The sequence below is a fragment of the Harpia harpyja genome, chromosome 19, assembly GCF_026419915.1.
Source record: "Harpia harpyja isolate bHarHar1 chromosome 19, bHarHar1 primary haplotype, whole genome shotgun sequence".
Classification (NCBI taxonomy): Eukaryota; Metazoa; Chordata; class Aves; order Accipitriformes; family Accipitridae; genus Harpia; species Harpia harpyja.
The window spans coordinates 721,113-743,193 of NC_068958.1; the positions used below are offsets into that span (position 1 = coordinate 721,113).

The 22,081-nt window shown below is 48.1% G+C and overlaps 1 protein-coding gene across 12 annotated transcripts in view; it reads right to left on the minus strand.

Annotated features, from left to right (window-relative positions):
- The window catches only part of MVB12B (multivesicular body subunit 12B), a 70,345-nt gene that overhangs the window by 40,717 nt on the left and 7,547 nt on the right, over positions 1–22,081 (minus strand). For all 12 annotated transcript variants that reach the window (XM_052814263.1, XM_052814267.1, XM_052814265.1 and 9 more), the window contains 5 exons: positions 21,114–21,236; positions 14,975–15,082; positions 11,177–11,273; positions 7,988–8,117; positions 7,584–7,706 (listed from right to left, as the gene is read on the minus strand). In XM_052814263.1, coding sequence (XP_052670223.1) covers positions 7,584–7,706; positions 7,988–8,117; positions 11,177–11,273; positions 14,975–15,082; positions 21,114–21,236 — 581 coding nt within the window. The remainder of the gene's footprint in view (positions 1–7,583; positions 7,707–7,987; positions 8,118–11,176; positions 11,274–14,974; positions 15,083–21,113; positions 21,237–22,081) is intronic.

Consider the following 22,081-nt stretch of genomic DNA (forward strand, 5'->3'; position numbering starts at 1 on the left):
GGTTAGGATTTTAAATTCTGTCAAATTAATCAGCACAACAAAGCCCAGGCACGCACGTCCGAGGAGAAGCATCTCTCCGAAGCAAGCCCCTTGCCCGGGCTGGGTGCAGAGGGGGGCTGCCGCCCAGGCAGACCCCGCAGCACTGGGGTGCTGCAGGCACAGCCCAGCTGGCGGGGAGCAGCAACGTCTCCCCTGCAAAACCTGTTAAACAAATATTCCACATAAAGACTCATTTGGGAAGAGCACGTTGTCAGCACTTTGCCAGTAATAAATAATGACAGTCCAAACACTTTACTAAAAGCAATAAACTCAAGAAGTGTTTTGGAAAATGGTGAAAGTGATTGATTTAAAGAAGGAAATATCTGAACACAACCACATGCACTTCAGGGTGAAAGCACAGATTACAAATCAACAGTGGCAGAGATCATATTAAATAGCAGACAACACAGAAGTTTTAGGGAAAAAACGCTCAATTCCCCCACAGGGCTTATTTAACAACTGAGTATATAGCTTCTTTGAATGAATACCGTTGGTTTGTACTTAATGACCCTACGCTATACCCTAAAGAAAACATGCCTCCAGGAATATTACTATACCAGGAACAGGGCTCTATAAAGAAAAATGACTCTAAGGAGATCGAAGCCTCTTCACTCAGAGCACTCCCCGAATTTTTCAATGCATCCTCAAAATCAGCTAAATCAATCAGACTTCTTCTAACTACACTTAATGTCTCTTTCTCAGCTGCTGCAAAGGATTCTTGTGCCTGGAAACCACTCATATTGTTTAAACATTTTTTCCTAATCATCATTTTCTACCACTAAAGCATACTGGACTGTGACCAATTTTTGCACGTCTTCATCCAGCTGAGTTGGATGCAAGCCATACGGTCAGTGCAGTTTCATAACAAATTCCTTATGGGAAACAGACTCTGGATAAATGTATGGCAGCACCCTTTACCCACTCAAACCAACCATCGTGTTCAGATTTGCACAGCATACACGCATCACAGACATGTCATCCTTAAATTTTGCTTCCTACCATACCCACTGGAAAGGGTCTATGGAAACACTTCCTCCAAGCTTCAACTTATTGTTTCAATTTCATTGGTTTTTTTATCCATAGCTACTGTGATGTGAACCCAGCCCTTGTACCATCCTTGGCCTGTTGTAGGGTACAAAATTTAAGAACTAGCAATATTCTACTGTATTTCACAATACAAGTGATTTGAGCATTCAAGCCAAATATGTTTTATTAGTTGTAAATCAGAAGGTAGTTTTATTTTAGAGCTCTTTTGATGAAACATATTAGAAAATGCAACTCCATCAAGAAGGAAGCATTTTGTAGAAAGGATCACTGTCAGAGATCCCACTGGCAACATTTCTCAGAGCAGTTTCCAGTCAAACCAGAAACACCCATCCCAAAGTACTCCTTATTTGGTAGCATTTGGTTCAGATGAGGAACTTTAAGGTAGACCCCCCCCCCCCGTGAAAGCATCATGGCCATCAGGCTACCAGTGGTATCTGCCTCTAGTCCACAGCAGCTTTCTGAAGTCTTGGCTTTGTTCTGCCCAGAGCAGAAAAGCACTGAAACCCTGGAACCTTCTCCTCGACAGACTCTCCATAAAATCTATTTAAATGTCTTAATTTTTTTCTTTAAGTAGCAACAATATTATGTAGAAATAGCGATCTTAAAAAACAGGAAGGGTAAAAGGGTCCCCACTTCCTTCAATTAACCCACTGCACAAGAGTAAGACTGGCTTATCATCAGACCGAGTTCAGGTCTCCACCACACAGGCTTGTTGGTGCTGCTTTATTAGCTGCCACCTATTGCACATCATCAGCCTCCAGCAGAAAGCCACACACTGATCACTTTCCAAGCTTACACGACAAAGTTCAAACACCATTAATAAATCAATTTGAAAAATCAGACTTCTCTGCCTAGAAAGGAAATTCTTAGGTTCCTTAACATTAAGCTCCACTGGGAGCAGAAGAACAGGAGCAAATCATTTCCCTTTTCTAAGGAGGGGTAGCTTAACTATTTAAAAGGTAATCGGGAGCACACACAGGAGGAAAATTTACACATTCTGCTCTTATTTCAGGGGTTTAAGTAGAGCAATTGTTATCATCTTATCAAAACCAGAGCAGCACTTCCCTGGTGCAATACTCCTGCCAGATCAGAATTTCAAGACCTGAGCACTTGGTGGCACAGACCGACTGCGCTCAGAGCATCGAGAGGGCACGCAGGGAGGGACGGCTGCCAGCCACACTGCAGACCCACAGCTGCGAGGGGTGTGAGCTGCAGCACAAATGAGCTGTTTCTGTAGCTTATTAGCCATGCGGATCAGGCAGGAGTTACAAGTGCAGCACACGTATGCTGGGGCCCCAGGTCTGGCACGATGCGCAGCCCCTCTCTGCAGAAGCCCGGACCCCTGGGGAGGAGGCAGGCAGCAGGGAGAGGTGCACATGCTGCTCTGTCCCCGGGCATGGCTCCTGGACTGGGGCTGAGTCCCCACAGGCAGAGTCCAGAGGGATCGCCACCTCCCCCGGGACAGACCAGCATGGGGCCCTGGGGCCACGCTGGAGCTGCCGTAGGGGCCCGCACCCCACCTGCAGCCCCCTCCAGCCAGGGCAGTACGGCGCACCCGCCGTCTTTTCCAGCGGGGCCCCACCTCCAGCACCAGCAGCCTGGTCCCTTGCCCCCCACGGTGGGCATTTCGTACTGCCCAGCTGGACACAGATCCCCTGCGCCTGGGGAGGCTTTGCCCGGCTCCCCCTGACCGCGGCAGGCTGCGGTGCTCTGGCTCACCCCACGCTCAGTGCCCATGGCCTCTCGGGCCAGCCCCGCCACTTCACCTCGCTAACCAGGAGAAAACTGTGTCCCTTCCATCTGGCTAGTTTGTGCCGGCTTCGGCCGCCCCCGTTGCTGCGTGCGCAGGAGCAGGTGGCCGCACCGCACCGGCGGCGTGCCACTCTCGGGGAAGCGGCCACCCCTCCCCGATCCTCTCTCCGTCTGGCTCCACGAACCCGTGCCTCCTTCTGCCGGCACCCACAACGGCTCGCGCCTGGCTGCGCCAGGAGCCCCACGTGCGAGAAATGCGACTGAGCCGCTCGGCGTTCCCGACTGCCACCCCACCAGGACGGCAACTCCCTCCCGAGGCGCAGTGCTCCCGCACCGCTGGCCTCTCCTGGCCAGGCCAGGCGTGCTGCCAGCTCTGCCACCCCTCCTGGTCGCCAGGCACGCTTGGAGGTGCGGCACGCAGGGCCAACACTGTTTTGTTCACCCGTGTGCCTTTCTGGTCAGTCCACAGCACGAGCGACTGACGCGTGGCTCTGCCCCCCGGATGGCAGCAGGGACCGTGAGCCCCACAGAGACCTGCAGCTCGGGCTGAACCCCTGACCCAGGACCGGCCTGCCCTCTCCCCTGCCCTCCCTTTGTGGTTCTCAATTAGGACAGCCACGGAGACATGCCAGAGGCATTCCAGGAAGGCAGCTGGAGGGGTTCTGCCCTTCTGAACCTGAACACCGAGCGCACAGCCACGTTAACGCATGATACGAATACAAGTGGATTGCAGCAAGATCTTCCTTCTCCCTGGTAAGCCATTAACCTTTCAGATGACAGCCTTGCAAACTAAATGACTGAACGATTCCCAGGGTCAGCACGAATCTACATTTTCAAAACCTGACATCAACAAGTAAAAGTTGTGACTGAATCCCGGTCTCTCCGAGAGGAAGATTAAACGCCTATGACACATCTTCTGCAATCAGAGTGCTCCATTTCCCAAAGTATCCGTCACAGATTGATAACATCCACGCAAAAAGTTAAGTGCAATTATGTCTGTCACTGTAAAACACACTTCAGCAGCACTGACTGACATCTTGCTTGCAGCTGACAAATTGTGAGAGGGCTGTTTGAATGACGGCGGTAGAGACTCCCACAGCACCTCGGGAAGGGATATGAAACGTACTCCGAAACCACAGAAGCCACACGGGCTCACAAAGCACTGCAGCTGTGATGGGAGCCATCACGTAGGCAACCGCAAGGCAAAATGGTTTGAGGTTGGTTCTGTGCATTCACAGAAGTCAGGGACTTGCTCCCAAAAGGCTAGAACTAGACTTGCAAAGAGGAGAACATCACACACAAATCCTGCGCTAGCCTACTCCAACAGAGCTTGAGGCATGGAGGGGCTGAGCCCCAAGACACTGCTCAAGTGCTCCGTGACGTGTACTCTTCTCCAAGTCCTCAGTCCATGCACTGGCAATCACCGATCCACAGGCTAGGTGAACCTAAAGTGTGCAAAGGGCCAGGTGAGTTACCTGTTAGTAGCACCTCTTTTGGGGGACAATTACCTTCTTGTTCCGCAAAGCAATGTCACCATGCAGCACCAGAGAGTGCAAGACTTGAACACAGAGCAGAGGTATGCAAGAAAGTTACATTAAACTCCCACTGGTGACTCAAGTCAACAAAAGCAGTTCTTTAGTAGCAGCCTTCTAGGATGGGAAACTGAAAGTGCATTTCTCCAGGCTGCCATTAGTGCCAAGAAGCTGTCGCAGAATTTGGAGAGAAAAGACAGTAAAGCAGCTTGATGCCTTGCACAATGGCACAGTTGTGCTCCACAGCACAGCATGCCATCCTCACTGGGATGCGCGAGGGCTGCCGTTAGAGACCATTAAGCCAGATGCCTGCAGTAGGAAACACCAAGGAGAAGAAATGGCTGAAAAATAACATATGCAGTCCAGCACGAATATCAAACAAAGCCTCCCCTTGTGCAGTTCTGACTGCAAGCCATAACCCCGCAACACAAGCAATGGAAGCAGCATTGCTGACGTGCAGCAAGCTGTGGAGGTCAAACCTCTGACACATGACAAAACTCTGATGTGCCGCCATCCACTGCCATCAGGAACTTACATCATGGATCAGAAGAGGAAACATGGCTGGTGCAGAAATAAACATCTCCCACAGTGTAAAGTCCTTTCATTTAGGAAGGTTTTGCTGTGCAGAAGCTCACTGGTATGTTTTCCTTGTTTAGTTTATATCCAGTTTTAGCAATTGTTCTGAAGCAGCCAAGCATACCCTCTTGATTTAAAATTATTTTATAATGCTAGCCAGCAACTGAAGAGAATAGCTTAAATATCTGACCAGCCTAATGGCAGAATCTCCACAGTGCTCTCTGTTTGGCACTGCTCACCAATTTTCTCTTAGCACTCACAGCAGCAGCAGAATAACTCACTGCTGTTCCTGTCAGGATATATCCATATGGAATAAAATGGCAAACTGGCTACCAGTGTAATCTCATCTCTCTATGGTGACGTAAAAATAAGAGGTTACTTGTGACAACAATCTTCCACAAACATTAAGTGTTGAGTAACTTACCACATTGCTGATAAAGTATTAGAAAAGGCTTTCAAGTAGTATGTGTTCCCCATAATAATGAAATATTTGCAGGATGCACCTTTATATACATTTCTATTTCTTAAAAAATATATTGGATAATAAATAATCAGAGTAAAAAAACAGACATGAAAGATGCTTTGAATGATCAGGCTGGTGGCGTAAAAGTTACCTGTAAATCACGCACAGGGCATGAGAGTGGAGCTGGCTACAGACAGGTGGTTTTTACTAGGAGGCATTAATGTAACATTCAATTATTCCACTGCATACTGGCTGTTTTAACTCAGCCAAATTAGAATACATTTTATATTGACTATTTTGACATTTGCTTTATTTGGCAAGTAAAACAAAACTGATCCAATTTCCTTGCAGCCATTGTAAACCATAAACTGTACAACAAGAGGTTATAAAATATATAAGCCTTGTAAACACTTCTTTTCAGACTGTCGCTGATGCTCTGAGCTCTAATTTTGGCCCTGTTCCCAATGGCTCTGACACTGCTCTGCAGCCTTCCCTGCTCGGCCATAAAGTGACCCTTCCACACTTAGTGATTAAGGACCGCCATTGACATTCTCTTGCTATGATAATTTTTTCTCTTTATTGTGGAAATCTGCCCAGGCAGGAATTTCTTGCAGACAGAAAATGAAGATCTGTGCTCTAAAATCAAGACATCTTTTTGTCTGATCTTGCATGGCCTGTGCTAGCATGTAGCTTATGTCCAGTGGAGCTTCAAAACAACGTATCAGCTCCCAGTGGGACAGGCCGAAATCTCCAGAAGACTGCTGGCTTTTCATCTCTTCTGCTTCCATCTCTGTCTGAGAAGCAAGACGGCACCTCTGCCTGCAGCACAGCTGACAGTACAGGACAGCAAGCAGCGTGCCATGGCACAGCAGGCAACTGAGCAAAACTCTCAGTGAAAGAAACACCCAAATGCTTTGGAGAGCTCAAAAAGCTACCGCAAGACAGTAGATTTAAGTCTGGGTCATGGGTGAAGGCTCAGATGTACGCACCTGCCTTAAAGATACCCGATAGCTTTTTCGGGAACAGTTTACAGCAGGTTAAAAGCATCATTCTCTGAAATGACCTGTAAATCAAGACTTTGAAGGACATGAGTATTTTCCACCCATACGATACAATGACCTTTGTATACAAACTGATCCCCCTGGAATTCCCCTCCACTGCCTCCTTCGAAATTCTAGCTCTCAACAGTTATTGCAATACTGTAAATGTATCTGCAGTATACCAAATGCCTAGTGCAAAAATACGTGTTTGCTTAATTAAGCAAAAGCCCAAAGGGACCCATAGAGAATGTGCTGTCCCCTGACAGTAGCCCGGCCCGGAGTTCAGTTGATGAGCCTCATCAGTAGGAGTCCATCTCGCACTGGATGCTGTGCTTTCATAGCAAATGCCAGGAGTATAAAGCACTCAGTTTAACCTCTGTCTGGGTTGGTTTGTTGCTTAACACTTTGTTTTGTCCAGAGAAATCCAGCAAGTAAGCTGTCAATACAGTACTACTGTTATATGCAAGTATACACACAAGTGCATACATTTATACACACCCACAAATTTTGTCTATAACACAGGGAAAACAACCTGGACAGACACTATGCCAGCATCTGCCCAGAAGTGCTGCTCCTGTCAGTCACTGCAGGATGAGCAGTCTGCTCTGCATGCTCAATGTCACCTGCAAGACTGGAGCACAGTAGTCAGGTCCAAGAAAGGAAAAAACAGGGCCAGTACTTCAAACCATGAGGGGACTGATTCTGGAGAATGAGCAAAACTTGCCTCCCTATGCATTAAAATCTGCATGAACGCTTCTCCCTCCCTTTGGTCAAGGAGGGAAATGGGCTTGGCTACAGTTCTGGCCCACCCTCCACGGGTGACCCATGCATACTTGTTGAAAACTACAACATTCTGCACAGTTTAAAGCAAAGAAAAGGTGTAGTTCGCTGTTTCCCTTCCTCTGCAGGCTGCTTCTTTCTTCTGACACCTATATGTCTTTATACAACAACAGCCAAAGGAACTTCCAGTAGGCAAATACTTGAAAGAAGGACACATTCCCTCATTATCAGATCATGCCACAATCATTTGTACTGATGTGGCACCCTGGTCTTGATTCCCCCAGGCAAGGTTAGTAACAATACAAATACACCATGCAGCATCAAGCAGAAGGGGCTGGAAAGCAGAAAACTTACCTTGGCAGGTTAGGAGCTGGTGTCGAAGATGGTACTTGGGAAGGAGGAGTCGCAGGCTGTGAAGATTCATGGTTGCGTGGAACTCTGCCCATCCGGTACCAAATGCCCATGTTGTTCAGCTCCCTGTGTCATCAACACAGAAGACATTAATGCTACAAGCAAATGCTGCACACGTGCCCAAGTATCAAGCACTGACGTGTTTCACAAACACCTTGGTTAGCGAGGACCAGTAGGGGTTAGTCAATTCCTACATCAAACTCAGTAACACCTGTAGTTATGTAGACTCTTCTAATGACAGGCTTCAGCTCTTGCAAACTGCTACTTAGTAATTAGAGGAAAACAGGGTGCTTAGCCTTGGTACAACTGAATTTATGACAACAGCTTCCCGAGTGAAGGGTACTTACCCTATGAATGTGTACTGAGGAGGGGCTTGTTTAGATCTACCCAGGATTCGGATGTCACAGATCGCTGCCTCTGTAGAATCTCGAGGGATGAATTTAATGCATAGCCTCTTCTTTCTGAAAGCTATTTCTTCTGCAAAAACAACCCAGGACACAGGGTGGTTTTTATGCAAGATTAGGGCATAAATGTTATTTATTGTCTCTCCAGATATTAGGCAGATAATTATGGCAGGAACTGGAGCCAAAGAACAGATATATGTCAGCAAACCAGACAGTGCAGTGCCATTCAGTGACTGAAGAAATTTTCTATCAGGAGCTCTCTGTTCACTGTGTGAGATTTGTTATTAGGCACTGCGATAAACCAGTACTCCCTACTACCCTCTGCAGAGAAGATAAGACATCATGTATGCCACAGAATACTGCACCACAGAACAGAAATGGCAGGTGATTTTTCCACTTCCACATTCGCTTTCTCTTTTCAAGGTAATGTTTGCCTTACCAGCCTGGACAGTCATATCTAAATATTCTTCCCACAAGCATTGCCTCTAGGAACATACCTGGAAGCTCTGACACAACCAGTCAGTTTATTCTGCCAAGTGCTTCCAAACAGCCAACCAAACCAAGAGGAGGAGCAGGCAGAGAAACAGACTGCCAGAGTGGCTAACGGTAAAAGCTGTCTGCCCAAATCTCACGCATCCTAAGTGTTAATGACCTCTCCTGACTCAGTCAGCAAGCACTGAAATGATATTCCCACCGTGTTTGCCCTGGTATCTTTGTAGGGATAAACCAGATTTACAAAGCAGTAATTGCTAGGACCTCCTACAGGGCAACTGTGCTGCACTGACCTGTGTTCAGAGGGTGGAAGAATCTGCTGCATGGCCCCTTCCTGCTACGCACCACAAAGCAATTTCACTTGTTTCCATGTTATCCATCAAGAAAAACTCAAGCCCATCAGAGTTAAGGCTTATCTGTATAATGAATTCATGTATATGCACACTGTCTGTCTGCATGCAGATACAATCCACACCCAGCGATGGGTCAGGCGCTTGACAACGGGTGGCACTGGCACACAGATACAGATTTGCGGTGCTTGGAAACCATTGCTCTATCTCACCCTGAAGAGTCTGCGAGAGTCTCAATGTGAGCAAGGTGAGGTTTCTATTTGTGAATGCAGGCACTTGAAAGACATGACAGAAGTCTATGGATAAACTGAAAATCTGAAGTGCAGACACTGAATGAAAATCTGGAAACAACCAGCAACTACAAGCAAGTGCTTGCAAAATAAAAACCCTTCAGTTTAATATGAATAAATATCCTCCAGCTTAAAAATATGCTCTTACTTCAACAGATGGCAAGCAGCCTAGTCTCTATAGGCTCCTCCTGTTTCGTAATCCGCACCTTGGAGAAAGCAATCCATCCCGGCCTCTGAAACTTGCTGTCGCACCAGCACCAATAAATGTACAGACAGTGCGAGGTGTGTCACAATACAGCATCTGTGCATGCAGCTTTGCAGTTACAGTGCTGCTTTTTAGAGATGTTAAATACCTGTATCCCTGACGTCTAGTCTTCTCCTGCTTTGGAAAACTAGGGCTTTTACTTGAAGTGCCTAAAAGTGATTTTAGGAAGCCAGGATTTAAGGCTTCCACATCTGAAAATTTTCTCAGAACCTAGTAAGGAGTACTATATTTAATATATTTACTACAAGTCAGCTGTCACTTAGAGACAAGCACAGAAACACATATAACCACAAAATTAACTCTAAACAAAATCAGTGCCTCTTGTTTGACTTTCACAGTAAGTACAAAGCTATTTGCTTTTGTCTTTGGTTTCTTTCACACTTGGCTAGAGTCCGCAGTCTGTAGCAAACTTGGTTTAGGAGCTGGATTCCTTAATTACACATGCTTAACCAGAGTTAATTTTAAGTAAACATATTATAAACAGTCAATCGAAATGTGTTCGTTCATGCTAATGGAAGCAGGGATATGCACGACTTCATTAATACAGACAGTGCTTCTGCTTTAAAGATTGTATGGGTCACAATCCAATGCATTTTTAAATTAATTACCAAGTCCCCCTCCACCCTTCCACCAGAACTTTGACAAAAATTACAGTAGCGCACAGTAAGTGTCCAGCACTCCCAAGGGCGAGCAGGATAAGCCAATGACTCTCCCCCGCGCCACATGTGCCCAGGAATTCTCCAGGGAAACGGGATGATGCAGGGGAATGGAAATGGACTGCAGAGCCTTTCACTTCTAGGTCATGGGTTCAAATTAGAACCAGGTTGGTAGTGACTGAAAAACCATCCTCATCTGCTGCAGACCGGCATGAATTATTCCCTGCAAAGCAGGCTCATATAACTCGCTTCTACTCATAACTAGGCTGGATTTCATTACTGACGAGCGCTGGTACCAGCCCTGCTCTTGAGCAGTAGCTGTACGCTCAGCACGCTCAGCACCAGCACATGGTGTCCTGCAGCCCTTCCACACTCAGCTCCCATGGGGCTTGTCCCCAGCCTCCTCCGCACTGCAAGCCCAAAGCACTTGATACCTGCTGCAGAGCAGAGTGCTGCGACCAGACGTGGCTCCAGCTGCCACTGCCATGAGTCTCGGGGGATCCGAATACACTCTTTGGGAACTGCTGGCTTAAATGTTGCAGCAAAGCTATTTCTGCCTTGCAGAAATGAGGATGGTATTTTCCCTGGACATTCCGCTGGTGCCTTCTCTCAGCAAGTGTAAACACACCCTACCATCCTCAGCACTACCTGTCAGGACATGGGCCTTCATTTGTTCATGGTGGGAGGTGTAAAGCCAGCATACACAAACCCAGCACCACAAGCACACACCCCTCCTTTTGGCATCCATTTGTGAACATCCCTCAGCACAGCAGCTCTGCTCCCACTAGGCCTAGCCCTCCCTTGCAAAATGAAAGAATAAACTATTCCTTCCTGCCCCAGAGCTGTGCTGCTCTAGCAGGCAAGCTGGTGACAGTCAGGCAGCAGTATTAAAAAGCCTGAAGAGTACTGGAAAACCGAAGACTGTTTCATTGCAGTCCAGAACTGCCCCTAAACATGCACATGTAGCCCCAGAGAGCAGCAGTGCTGAGAGTGTCCCTCTGCCTGGGACACAGCCCTCCACCACCTGGCCGCAGTGGCTGCTCCCAAGGCACAGAACTGAAGAACAGATGCCAACTTACGTGTATCGATAGTCTCCTGGATGGGGATGAAGCCCACAGGTAAAGTGTCCTTGATATCAATGAGCTTCATATCAACCAAAACGTTGCCTAAATGACTCTTTGGAGAGAGAAAAGAAACAGTTGACTATGACAATGTCACCAAATTCAAACCCAGCTTTTCTCACCTGCTGAACCCCAAGGCACCTTGTCATTGTATCTGACCACCAACTTTAAAAATGGTAAGGAGGTACCAAGCCAACACTTGCAACTGTCCCCTCTGCAAGAACTACATGATGATTGACTAGGAGATACCGGACAACTTTCAGCATTTACAGATTCTTAAACCTCATCCACTGCCATACTTCTGGATCCTTGGAAGCACAACTAAATTCTTCCCTTTGGAAACACGGCAGTTCGAAGTATTACCTCCACCAACTCATCCACTAAGGAGGTCACCTTAGTTATCACACACTCTACATCTACAATAGCAACATGACATTTCTGTGACAGTAACAGCAGAAAGCATTACGGGAAGATGGTTCATGCAGACACAGCCAAAGTTATAACATGCATTAGCTAATTAGTACTGAATAGACATGGTTCTAGCTCCAAACGCAGGCACACTCCAGAAGAGCAGGCCATTTGGAATGAAGAACTTCATTTGGAGTCCATATGAATTCTGAACTGATGCCTTGTCCTATTAATCAAGGCTTGAAGAGCTCAAAACACAATTCAGAATGACAGCCTCCACAATTGTTTAGAGACCAGATTTTCTTTGCAGTTCTCGTTAAAGCCAGCATTGCTGCCAATAATCTGGATTCACGTATGGAAGAAAAACACACTTTAGTTACTGCACAGCCTTTATAAACAGAAATGCAATACAGAACAATTAAAATTTCATCCTAAGCCATCAAACCATGTCAGTGTCTTTTTCTGTTACGGGTTGCTAAGTACCTCCTTTAGTTCTTATCTGGCAGAGTACTTCAGTCAAACCTCCACACTCTGATTATTACACTGAACTATTTTAAAACATATTTAAATTTGCAACCTCTGAAATAAGGGGAGATCAGGTCTGAAGTTTATTTTTTGGAGGTTCTGCATTTCATGGTCAACCCCTCACCAGGAGGGCCACCCCGCCTGCAGCCCTATCCCACCATACACAAGCGTGGCACACACCCTTTGCTCATGCAAAGTGGCCGAGGCCAGGCAGTCCCCACATGCCTCTGTCACCCCTTTGGCCAGGGCATCTCAGAGCAAGCAATGCTGGATGCTGCAAAGCCTGAATGTATCAGTAAACGTGGTCCTGGCATGGCAAACAGTAGATGAAGTGGTCACTGCTGATTCATCTTTCATGTTTTATTTATCCAAACTGTCTGGCTATGTTACATCAGCATGCAACGTTCAGCTGAACCAACGATCATTCCTCCATCAGCAGCAGACAGGTAGGAGAGATGTCTCTGATAAGTTCGTTAGCTGCTGAAACACTGGGAGTCAGCATTGATGCTCTGCCATATACACAGGAGAAAAAGGGCACAAAGCCTCCCCGTTTACGAGATGCACCATTTGGGGCCTCCTCACCATGACACTCAAATACCAGCAATGTCCTCATAATCTGTCAAATATTGTAAGCTGATGAGAACAATGATTCTGATGCAGAGACACTACAGACTGTCTCTGTTACAGACCAGGTATCTGAGGTGCATTACCTCTGCTAACTACAACACGTTCTTCAGGACAAATAGTTCCCAGTGTTTTGTTAAAAACAAAAAAACCCCCCCGAGCGGTAAAACTTCCAGCCCAAAGCACAGCAACACATCAACCTCCAGGTGAGAGAAGCCTCTCCCTCCCAGATGAGAGCTCTAGGTCACTGCTACCACCGAGGCCTTTTAACCCTCGAGGTCACCAGTCGGGCATCACATCGTACCCCTGTGTGGCCAGAGAGGACCGAGAGGGGAGGGAAAGCTCTTGCTGGGCTAACCGGGGACAAGGGTGCTGCTCCCCACACAAGAGGAAAAGGCTGTTACCCCACCGGTCTGGTCCCCTCCTCTCAGCCCATCAGCCCACCTTCCAGCCTTCCTGCAGCCAGAGGACTAGGAGTGCTGATCAGATCTGTGTGCATCCCATGGACTGGCAAACTGGTGCCAGCATCTACCAGCCTGGTCTCTGCCTCTCAAAAAGGCCCCCTTGCATATGCAAAGCCCATGGCCTCAAGCAGCACAAGCGCATGTTCTGCCTAGCACGGGCAGAGGCACGTGTTCGGGAGGGAGCCCACTCGGCCAGTCGGAGGAGGCTCACAGGCCTTGGGAAATCCACCCTCTGGGAAGAGGGGGTGCTCCCAATGTGCATTGGGTATGGCCGTGATGAACCACAGGACCACCGGCTCCATGCCAGCGCCTGAACATGGTCAGCACTGCCTGCAGGCTGCTGCCCAGGAGCTCTGCCAGAAGCGCCCGTGGATCTAACGTGCCACTGATGCAGGGCTTGAGACAACCCACACGCAGGACGCAGTGACTCGTGCCACACCTCGCACACCAGGCTGCTGTGCAGCTGGGACCAGCAGTCCTCCCCCCACGCTCCCTTTAATTCACTCCTCATCAATATGAGGAATGTATTCCCAAACCGTGCTGAGCAAAGGATTCATGCCAAAAGCCCAACAGGCACCGACTGAGGGTACTTACACTGTCTCTGGTAGCCAGCAGTTGCTACTATCCTGTAATTATTTCTGACAACCTTGCATTTAAGGTAGCCACAGATAAACTTAATACTCAAATCATCACAAATCTTTCCGTTTAATCTTTCTGCCCTGCCTATTCTGGGGCTATTATTCCTGCTACTGCAGGTACTCCAGGATGAAAAGCACAATTATTGTCCATCCACCCCAGGAAGTGCTATTTCCCATAGCTCTGGAGCTTTATTTTAATCTAGAGGCAGGCAGGGAAGCGGATGGAATAAAGGTCAAATGCTGGAAATTGGCAGCCCCCGGCTTTCCTGTCAGGACCCATGATCAGCCTCTGAAGTCACAGTTGTTTTTCTGTTCCCATCGTTGGTGAAAGCACGAGTACAAAATGGTTATCTCCATACCCTGACAATTGAGTCACTGTGAATATCCAAAACACGACCAAAAGCAGGATTACCCACTAGATGGAGTGCATTCATTGTAGAATTAAATAGTTCCTTCAGAAAAGAGGAAGTTTTCACACTAGCCTCAACCAAAAACACAGTAGAAGGCATCAGGTCCTCACTGTACATGGTCTCCTTTCCTCCACAGAAGATGTGGGCAGACAACTGCCACTAATCAGAAACTAACTTACGCTTAACAGCCATACTAGAAGACTACAACAATATGGTAGCATATGCACAACGTGGGCAAATTTTCAAGAATCAGCACCAAAAACAACAAAAAAAGAAAAGCGAATCCTGCAAAAAATATCTATGATGCCCCTGGATTCAGAAGCTAACATTTCCTTCATCAACACTGCCTGCAGCATTTGCTTCTTTAGGTAATTAGAGTTAGAAATGCATTAGGATCATGAGCATGCAGAGCCCATTGCTACAGCAGGAAATGGTAGTGTAAGTGGGTTGCTGAAATGCAAGCATTCCCTTTTCTGTTGCTTTTATTGCGGATTTTGCCAGCGATTTCTTTCCATGAAGAATGTAGACAAAATGCAAATATCTGGCCATTGCAGTTTGCCTCCTGACTCACCCAAACTCAGTGAAATGCCTGCTTGAATTATAATTGGCTCCATAAAATGAATCATCCTATGGGTAAGAGCATACCAGGCACAGATGCAAATCATGCAGACACTCAAACGGACTTACATTTTCTTTTGAAAATGATCTCGTGAAGCACAGGTATCGTGTGACCTTGGATTTAAATAAGCCATCTTTCCAGAGGTCAGCATCCAAGCCATCTGCTGTTTGTGCAGCCTGGAAAGAAAAGACAGAGGGAGAGAGGAGACATGTGAGCCAAGATAAAGTTAATATATGTGCCGTACTTCTTCCTCAGACCTCTTCTAATTAACGGTACCCGAACTCTCACAGCATCTCATTAGTTTCTTCACAAGGTGCAGTGTAAAGAACTTCCAAGAGGAGGTATAAAAAGAAGTTCTAAAAACGCTGTCCCTTGGGAGTCCTTTGATTAAAGATGCTCTGACAAAGGCTATTCTAATGAGGAAACAGCAACTTTAGTTACAGTCTCCAAACAATAGTTTGGAAAAGTCAGCATATTGAGGCTCTCATTACCACCCTACACGCAAGGGCACACTGGGGCAAGCTGTGAGGAGGGGTCCGTGTAGACAAAGCACAGAAACTGCCCAATCTCAGTTATATTTTCACAGAAAAGCCATCAAGGAATTCTGGCTCCCAGGCCAAAAAGCTGCTTCCAGCAGCTGGGGAAAGCCCTGGTCACTCACAAACTTTAACAGCAGTGCCATGGGCAACGACACACCCTGCAAACATCCCTCTTCAATGCAACCTGTGTCCAGTCGAATCAGTGGCAGACACCGCACAGAGGGCAAAGGAAACAGACCCCGGGCCCTCCACCAAAGAGACAGCGGCATGTGCAGGAAGAGAAAGGCAGGAGAAGATCTCGCCTTCGAGCTGATTCAAGGCATGGGCACGAGGCAGCACCACACCCAGGGAAAGGGCTCTCCTCTATTAGCAGCTCAGCACTTGCCTTGCACAGTGCAAGCTGGTAAGAGCCCCTGCCCCAAAAGGTTTGTTGTCGAGTAAGAAAGGAGACAAGGCAGCAAACACCAGGAGAAGGGTAGCAGAAATAAGATCACCCCACCAGACTAACGGCCAACTGATGGCTCCCAACAGGAGACTCTAGCATGGCCTGAAGCTACGCAGAAGCACAGCTGAACTTCTGCCTAATGCCTCTCAGATGGGGGCAAACTGCTCCACTGCAGCTCTTCCAAGTCTCATCTTACTGAATTGAGTAAGACCTTGGCCCCAGAGCAGCCTGATAACAAAGAGCTGACATTTGTTGTTACTATTTGCACCCATGTTTTGTCGAGCAGAAACTCTGCGCAGGGTGCAGGAAGCAAGAGATGTGTGCTGGCAAGACCCTCCAATTATCCAATGTGCAGGAGAGAAAAGCGTGTTTATTGTCTGATCAGCAAAGGGAACGAAGTGCATTGGCTGCTCTTCGCATTTCAGCAACTGCTGTTCACAAGCCCCTGCTCAGTTCAAGCCCTTGTATGACACACACAGCTTTTGCAGTCAGGATTCTGCAAAGAAACATGCATGATTTTTAAATAGGAAAATTTTAAAACAGGATTTTGGTGGGATTTTTTGTTTCTTTATTATTCCTTGAATTCAGCTCTTTCCTAAAGTGCTAGTTTAGGAATACAGAAAATCCATGTGCATCTCCCTCCCCTATGGGTAAGTCAGTCCTGGCAAAAAGATATTCAGAATACAGACTGCTTAGAAAAACTGTTGGCATATAGGGACACTTAGCTTGAACTCCAGCCCTTGTTAGAAACAGTTTGAGGGACTACGACCAGATTTAATCACTTTGTTTATTAATATGGTTCGAGTTCTACATTTCAGTTTTTCTTGTGTTAGCCAGTTTTGTTTTCTTTGTTCCCACATTAAAGATGCTCAAAACTCAACAGGCGGCAATAGACCCAGTCTGCAACCGTAAAATTGGCGCTATACAAGTTGCTGTCAAATGCACTTTTAATCTAACTTCTGTAAGCTTTAGGAACTTTACATTACTTACAACAATACCAAATAATTTTTGAGGTGGTAGTACATCACTTCGGTTGATATCATCTCCTCTACAACTCACTGCCCAGGGCACAGCTGGATTACAGCTCACCAAGATGCCTGGCAGGGCCCCCGCGCAGGCTGGCACTGCTATACTCTGACTTAATGATGAGAAAAACCCCCAAAACTCCAACCCACACCACACACCCTTTTAGGAACAACCCTGCCATTCTAACCCATCAAGTATCTAGTAGAAAGACCCAAGCTGGGTCCGTGGGGAGCCACACAGCGAGGCACTCGACCCATCTCCAGGGAGGCATCTCTCAGTCCAGGCCGACCCCGCACTCCCCTTCCCGCTCCTGCCCCAGCAGCCGATGGCAGCACCTGAGTCCTTGCCTCCCGGGAGTCAGCAGTGCCAGGCCTGGCCCATGGCACTGCCCCTTGGGGACAGGGTCCCTGCTGAGCAACCACTCAGGCCCCTCCGATGCCTCCCCACCCAGCTGAGCTGCTGGTCACTGCCCAGCTGCCTGCCGCAGCCACGCTGTGCCACCTGCAGAGCCTCGCAGGAAGACGTGAGCAGCGGAGCAAAAAGCAGCTGGGGGTAAGAGCCCACCAGCCGCAGGGCCCCATGGGAACACCGGCAAAACCATTTCTGCTTCTGCTGAAATGCAACAGGAGCAGGCGACATCCCCAAGCAATTAAGTGCTCTGCCTCCGCATCACCCTGCTGAAGACTTTTTCCAAGCCTGGAGAACGTAAGCATGCATTAACTTGTCAGAAAACTCATGGGGAAAGAAAACAGAGCAATATAAACAGGAAACTTCTTACATCATCTGCTGGGCTCCTGCAGGCAAGGAGGATCCCCACTACCGCTCGAAGCAGAGCTGTGCCCGAGCAGCGCTGCTTCACGATGGCAGCACGCCCTCGGTGGGGCAACACGGGAAGGGAGCTGACCTGGAGAGGCCGAGGCAGACCTGTCCGGCGGGATGGGCACTGCGCAGCCCCAGCTCACCAGGTCCTCCGCTTGGCTAAGAGGCGAGGAACGTGCGGGACAAAGGAAACAGCACCCGGCACAGGGCACCCAGCACCTCGGGCACAAGGAATGGTCCTTCTCCTCATGGAGCTGGGGAAAGACACTCCTCGAGCATGTGCTACAAACAGATGGACTTGATGGAGTGGCACCCAGTAAGAAAGGTGTCCCGCAGCCCATCCCTCCACGTGTGGGGTGATCTACCTGCTGCCTGACAGTCGGTATGGGGTTACTGCTACCACAGGACAGACCGTTGGCAAACAGGCCCACTAAACTGCCTGCCCCATAGGATGGGTCTGCCCCACCAGTGGTGAGCTGTCCAGCTCCACCACAGTCCTGGGTGAGCAGCATGCTCAGGCTCTCACCCCAGAGCAAACCCCACCATGGAGTTGGCATTCAGCCCGCAGCAAGGAACGCGGCTGCACAGGAACCACACCTCTCTCCTACCCCAGGCTCCCTGCCTCCCACCTCTCCTCCCTTTCCTCCCCACCCATACGCTCAGTCTTGCCAGTTTGGGCAGATTTTCAGGAATCTAAGTTCAGACACACTGTGCACGTTTTGGCAAAATCAAGTCTTTGGTGCTTCACCTGTTCAAAGACCTGGTTAGTCATTACAAGCGTCAGTAGCTGTTTTCTAAACAGACACAAAGGCAATGGAGATTTCCAAGTAATTAAAAAACTACTGAGGGGAAGAAGATCTCTGACCCATTCGCCAAGATTCCCCCAGGTCTGGTACCCTGGGCCCTGCCGCACCGCCACCTCCAGCCGGACAGTACGCCAAACCCCGGGGCTCCAAGCAAACCTGGGAAATGGACCAGGACATCCCCTGGACATTTAACTTACACCTGGGCTGAAAGCACCCATGCCTTTGCTTGTTTGTTTTAAAGAGGAACAAAGGGAGAAGGAAGGAAAAGAATATGGCAATGGCTGGAGAAAGGACACGAAGGAAAGGGAAACTGGGTAAAGCCTACAAATAACATAGCTGTCTCAGAAAGAGAGAACTGGGTACTTCACCATCACAAAACTCAAAACCATCAGTAAAACTACACGATGTCAAATTCATCGCTAATAAGAGGAAATACTTTCCCACACAACTCTGAATCCACATGTGGAACTGAACGCTGCAGGATGCTGTAGCAAAAGGCAAAGCAATCAGATCCCTAAAGGGACTACAACAACATCCCAAGACAAACTGGTGTTAACGCTTCCCAAAAGATGAGTGGTTCTCCTTTTCAGGGTGCAGTTTGAACCTCTAACTATTAGGGTTTTAGGGAGTACACTCCTAGGATGGAGCTGCCACAGCTGCCTTCATCAAGGCTTTACACCCTGAAGCAACAATCAACACTCAGTGTCTCATTAGGGAAATTGCATATCTGGAGAGAGACAGAGCCTGAGACTGCCCAAGTCCTCACGTTGCCCACGTCTCAGAACATGACTTTCTCTGCTGTACTGAGAAGTGCACTTCTGCATACTCGGCTTTTTGCCTTCAGATAGGACAGGCTGAGTTCCAGAGAGGTCAGGGGGAAGTGGCAACCCCGCATACCCCACACTGCTCCAGAGCCCTGACTCGCGCAGCGGAGCCACATTCCCAGACATCCAGACAAGAAAAGCACAGCCCTATGTGCCACCATCCCGTGGTTTTGGGCACCAGGACATCCTGTCACATCAGGGTGGCACCCAGAGCAGCTCCATCACAGCAGTTGCTGTATGGTGAAAAGGACACCAACTGCGGCTCGCAGCATCCAGGCACAGAGACGTGCTGCTGATTTGCCATACAGGAGGCTGAGGGAGTAAGGGTGTGGAAGCCATGCTTAGGGCAAGACAACTGCAGACAGCAGGCACTTCCCCACAGCCTGCAGCGGGGACTGCTGGCCCCAGGGTCAGAGAAGGGTTCCTGGTAAACAGAGAGGAAGGCGGAAGAACCAGAGGAAGGGCAGACTCCTCTCTGTGCCCCCTAGGAGAGAGCGACCCACATTCACAAGCATTATTACAACACCACTGTAATTGGATTAAGCCACAGGAAGACTCTTTTATCTTGTTTAGTTTAAACTACGTTAGTGCTGAAGCTCCCTATTAAACCACAGACAGGCTATCTGGGGTGAGCGCTCTCTCTGCCCAGTCATTTAGGCAGAATGCAATTCTGTTATCACAACTCTCACATTGTCCCATGCTCCTTTATCAGGGCAAGCAGCTAATTACACAGCCTGGCTCACACAGGTAATGAGCACTCAGAAAAATGCAGTAAATGCAAAAACCTTCCAGGTCTTTAAGGAGCCTTTTCAGAATCCCCTCCCTCGTGTCCTTACTTCAGCCTGATCCATTTTCTTCCTTCTTACACTGAACAGGGTATGCAATGATCCAGAGCTGAAAAGGTGTGAGCAAAGCCTCAAGTCAACTGGTTTCCACTCCCAGCCACACAAGCTGTGTGAATCTGGAAAGCCAAGGTGTGACGTAGCACAGTTGGAGCAGGATACATAGAAAAGTGAGCAGATGGGACTACGGGCCAAATCTTTCCATATAGAGCTCTGCAACGTCAGTATTTTATGATATTTCACTGTTTGGGACACTAACCTATGGGGAGAAAAGTCACACTGTTGGTTACGCAGCAACTAATTCAAGGAACAAGCAGCTGTTAAACAGTGACCTCCCTTTATCCATTCACATATTCATCTCTGCTGTATCCAGCTGCCTTTTCCTGCTGCCAAGCCTCCTGCCAAAGCTCAGTTTAGAGGTTTGCATTCTGTGCATCAAAATCATCTTTGCAATTTCAGCTGGGTGCGAAACTCTTTGCTTTCCATTCTGGAGCTTATCATCATCATTGTGCAGTGCTGATATGTGGGATTAAACAGCTGATGCGGGATCCATTTATTCAGAGATATAATTTGTGCAATACTTAGGACTCCTTCAGGATGGATGTTACTAGGATTATTAAATTTGCATGCCACAGTGGCCAGCTGTTTCTGAAAACCCCTCCTCCAGGTAATTATGCTCCTCTGGAGTGGCACAGATGAAGTAGCACGACTGCACCCACAAAACTCCACTGAGGGAAAGCACTAAGTGCTGTGGGCTGAGAGGTGGGCAGCTGGATATCAAATTACTTCTTAAAGCACACATCTGAAGGCAAGCCCTCTCTGAAGAGATGCTGTTCCCAGCAAAGTAAAGCCTCATTAGTGCAGAACCAAACCATTAGCAACAGCAGCTGAAATAGCTCTACTTACTACATCATAACCTGTCGGTGCTCGGTTCCGGGATGCAACCACACCAACACCCGTGATGGGATCCATTGGCAAGTCAGGCAAGGCATCTGAGAGGTCTCGCACTTCAGGCATTATGGACTGATCCTGAAAGAAAGGAGCAGAATTAAAGGGCTGCTCGGCAGCACACCCCAGCAGAAGACATAGAGCACCAAGAACCTGCATGCATGCTACAGTGCCTGTGCTGACACACCACAGACTGCCAAGTTAAACACAGGATTAGGCCAGACACACCTTCTGCACTTTCATTTGCTTTTGATAAGAGGGTACATTTGTGCAATGCCCAATAGGTTTGGAATTTGGGCCAGCAGCCCCTTCTGAGATTAATTTTGTTGCTTCCAGTATACTTAGCATGGGCTGGTCTCCATCTAGCAATGATGGGAAAACCCAAGCTCATTGCCTTCCCTCCAAAACAGAGAGCAAATTTCATCCCTGAGTTAGGCTGGTTGAAGCAGCTCTGCCATTTTAAGCAGCAAGAAATCTGCTCTTAATGGCTTCATTGGGAGGTTCCCCATCCACTACGGGTGTTAGACAGGCTGGGGGTTCGCCCACAAGTCGCCAGTCCCATTGCACCCTCCTGAACCACACCATTTTCATATAGCAGCACAGATGTATCTGGCGCCGTATGCAAAACTTCTTGCTGCAGAGAGCCTCAACACCAGGGGAACACAGATGAAGCAGCACAGGATGGTCTGATGCAAAGCAGACAGAGGCCTTGAAGAGACCTGAGCATCTTCCAGAAGGGAGACATCATCGAGTACTTCAGGGGAGGGAGATACGCAAAGGGGGATAGAAGCAGGTAAGACCAACCAATTTTGGAAAGATGCTGTTGCAGGAAGCAGGAGGAGAGGATGAGAGCTGCAGAAACAACTCACTGAGGAGGAGGAGGATGGGGAAAGGTGCCACTGCCTCAGCATGTGGTCTCCTGCAGA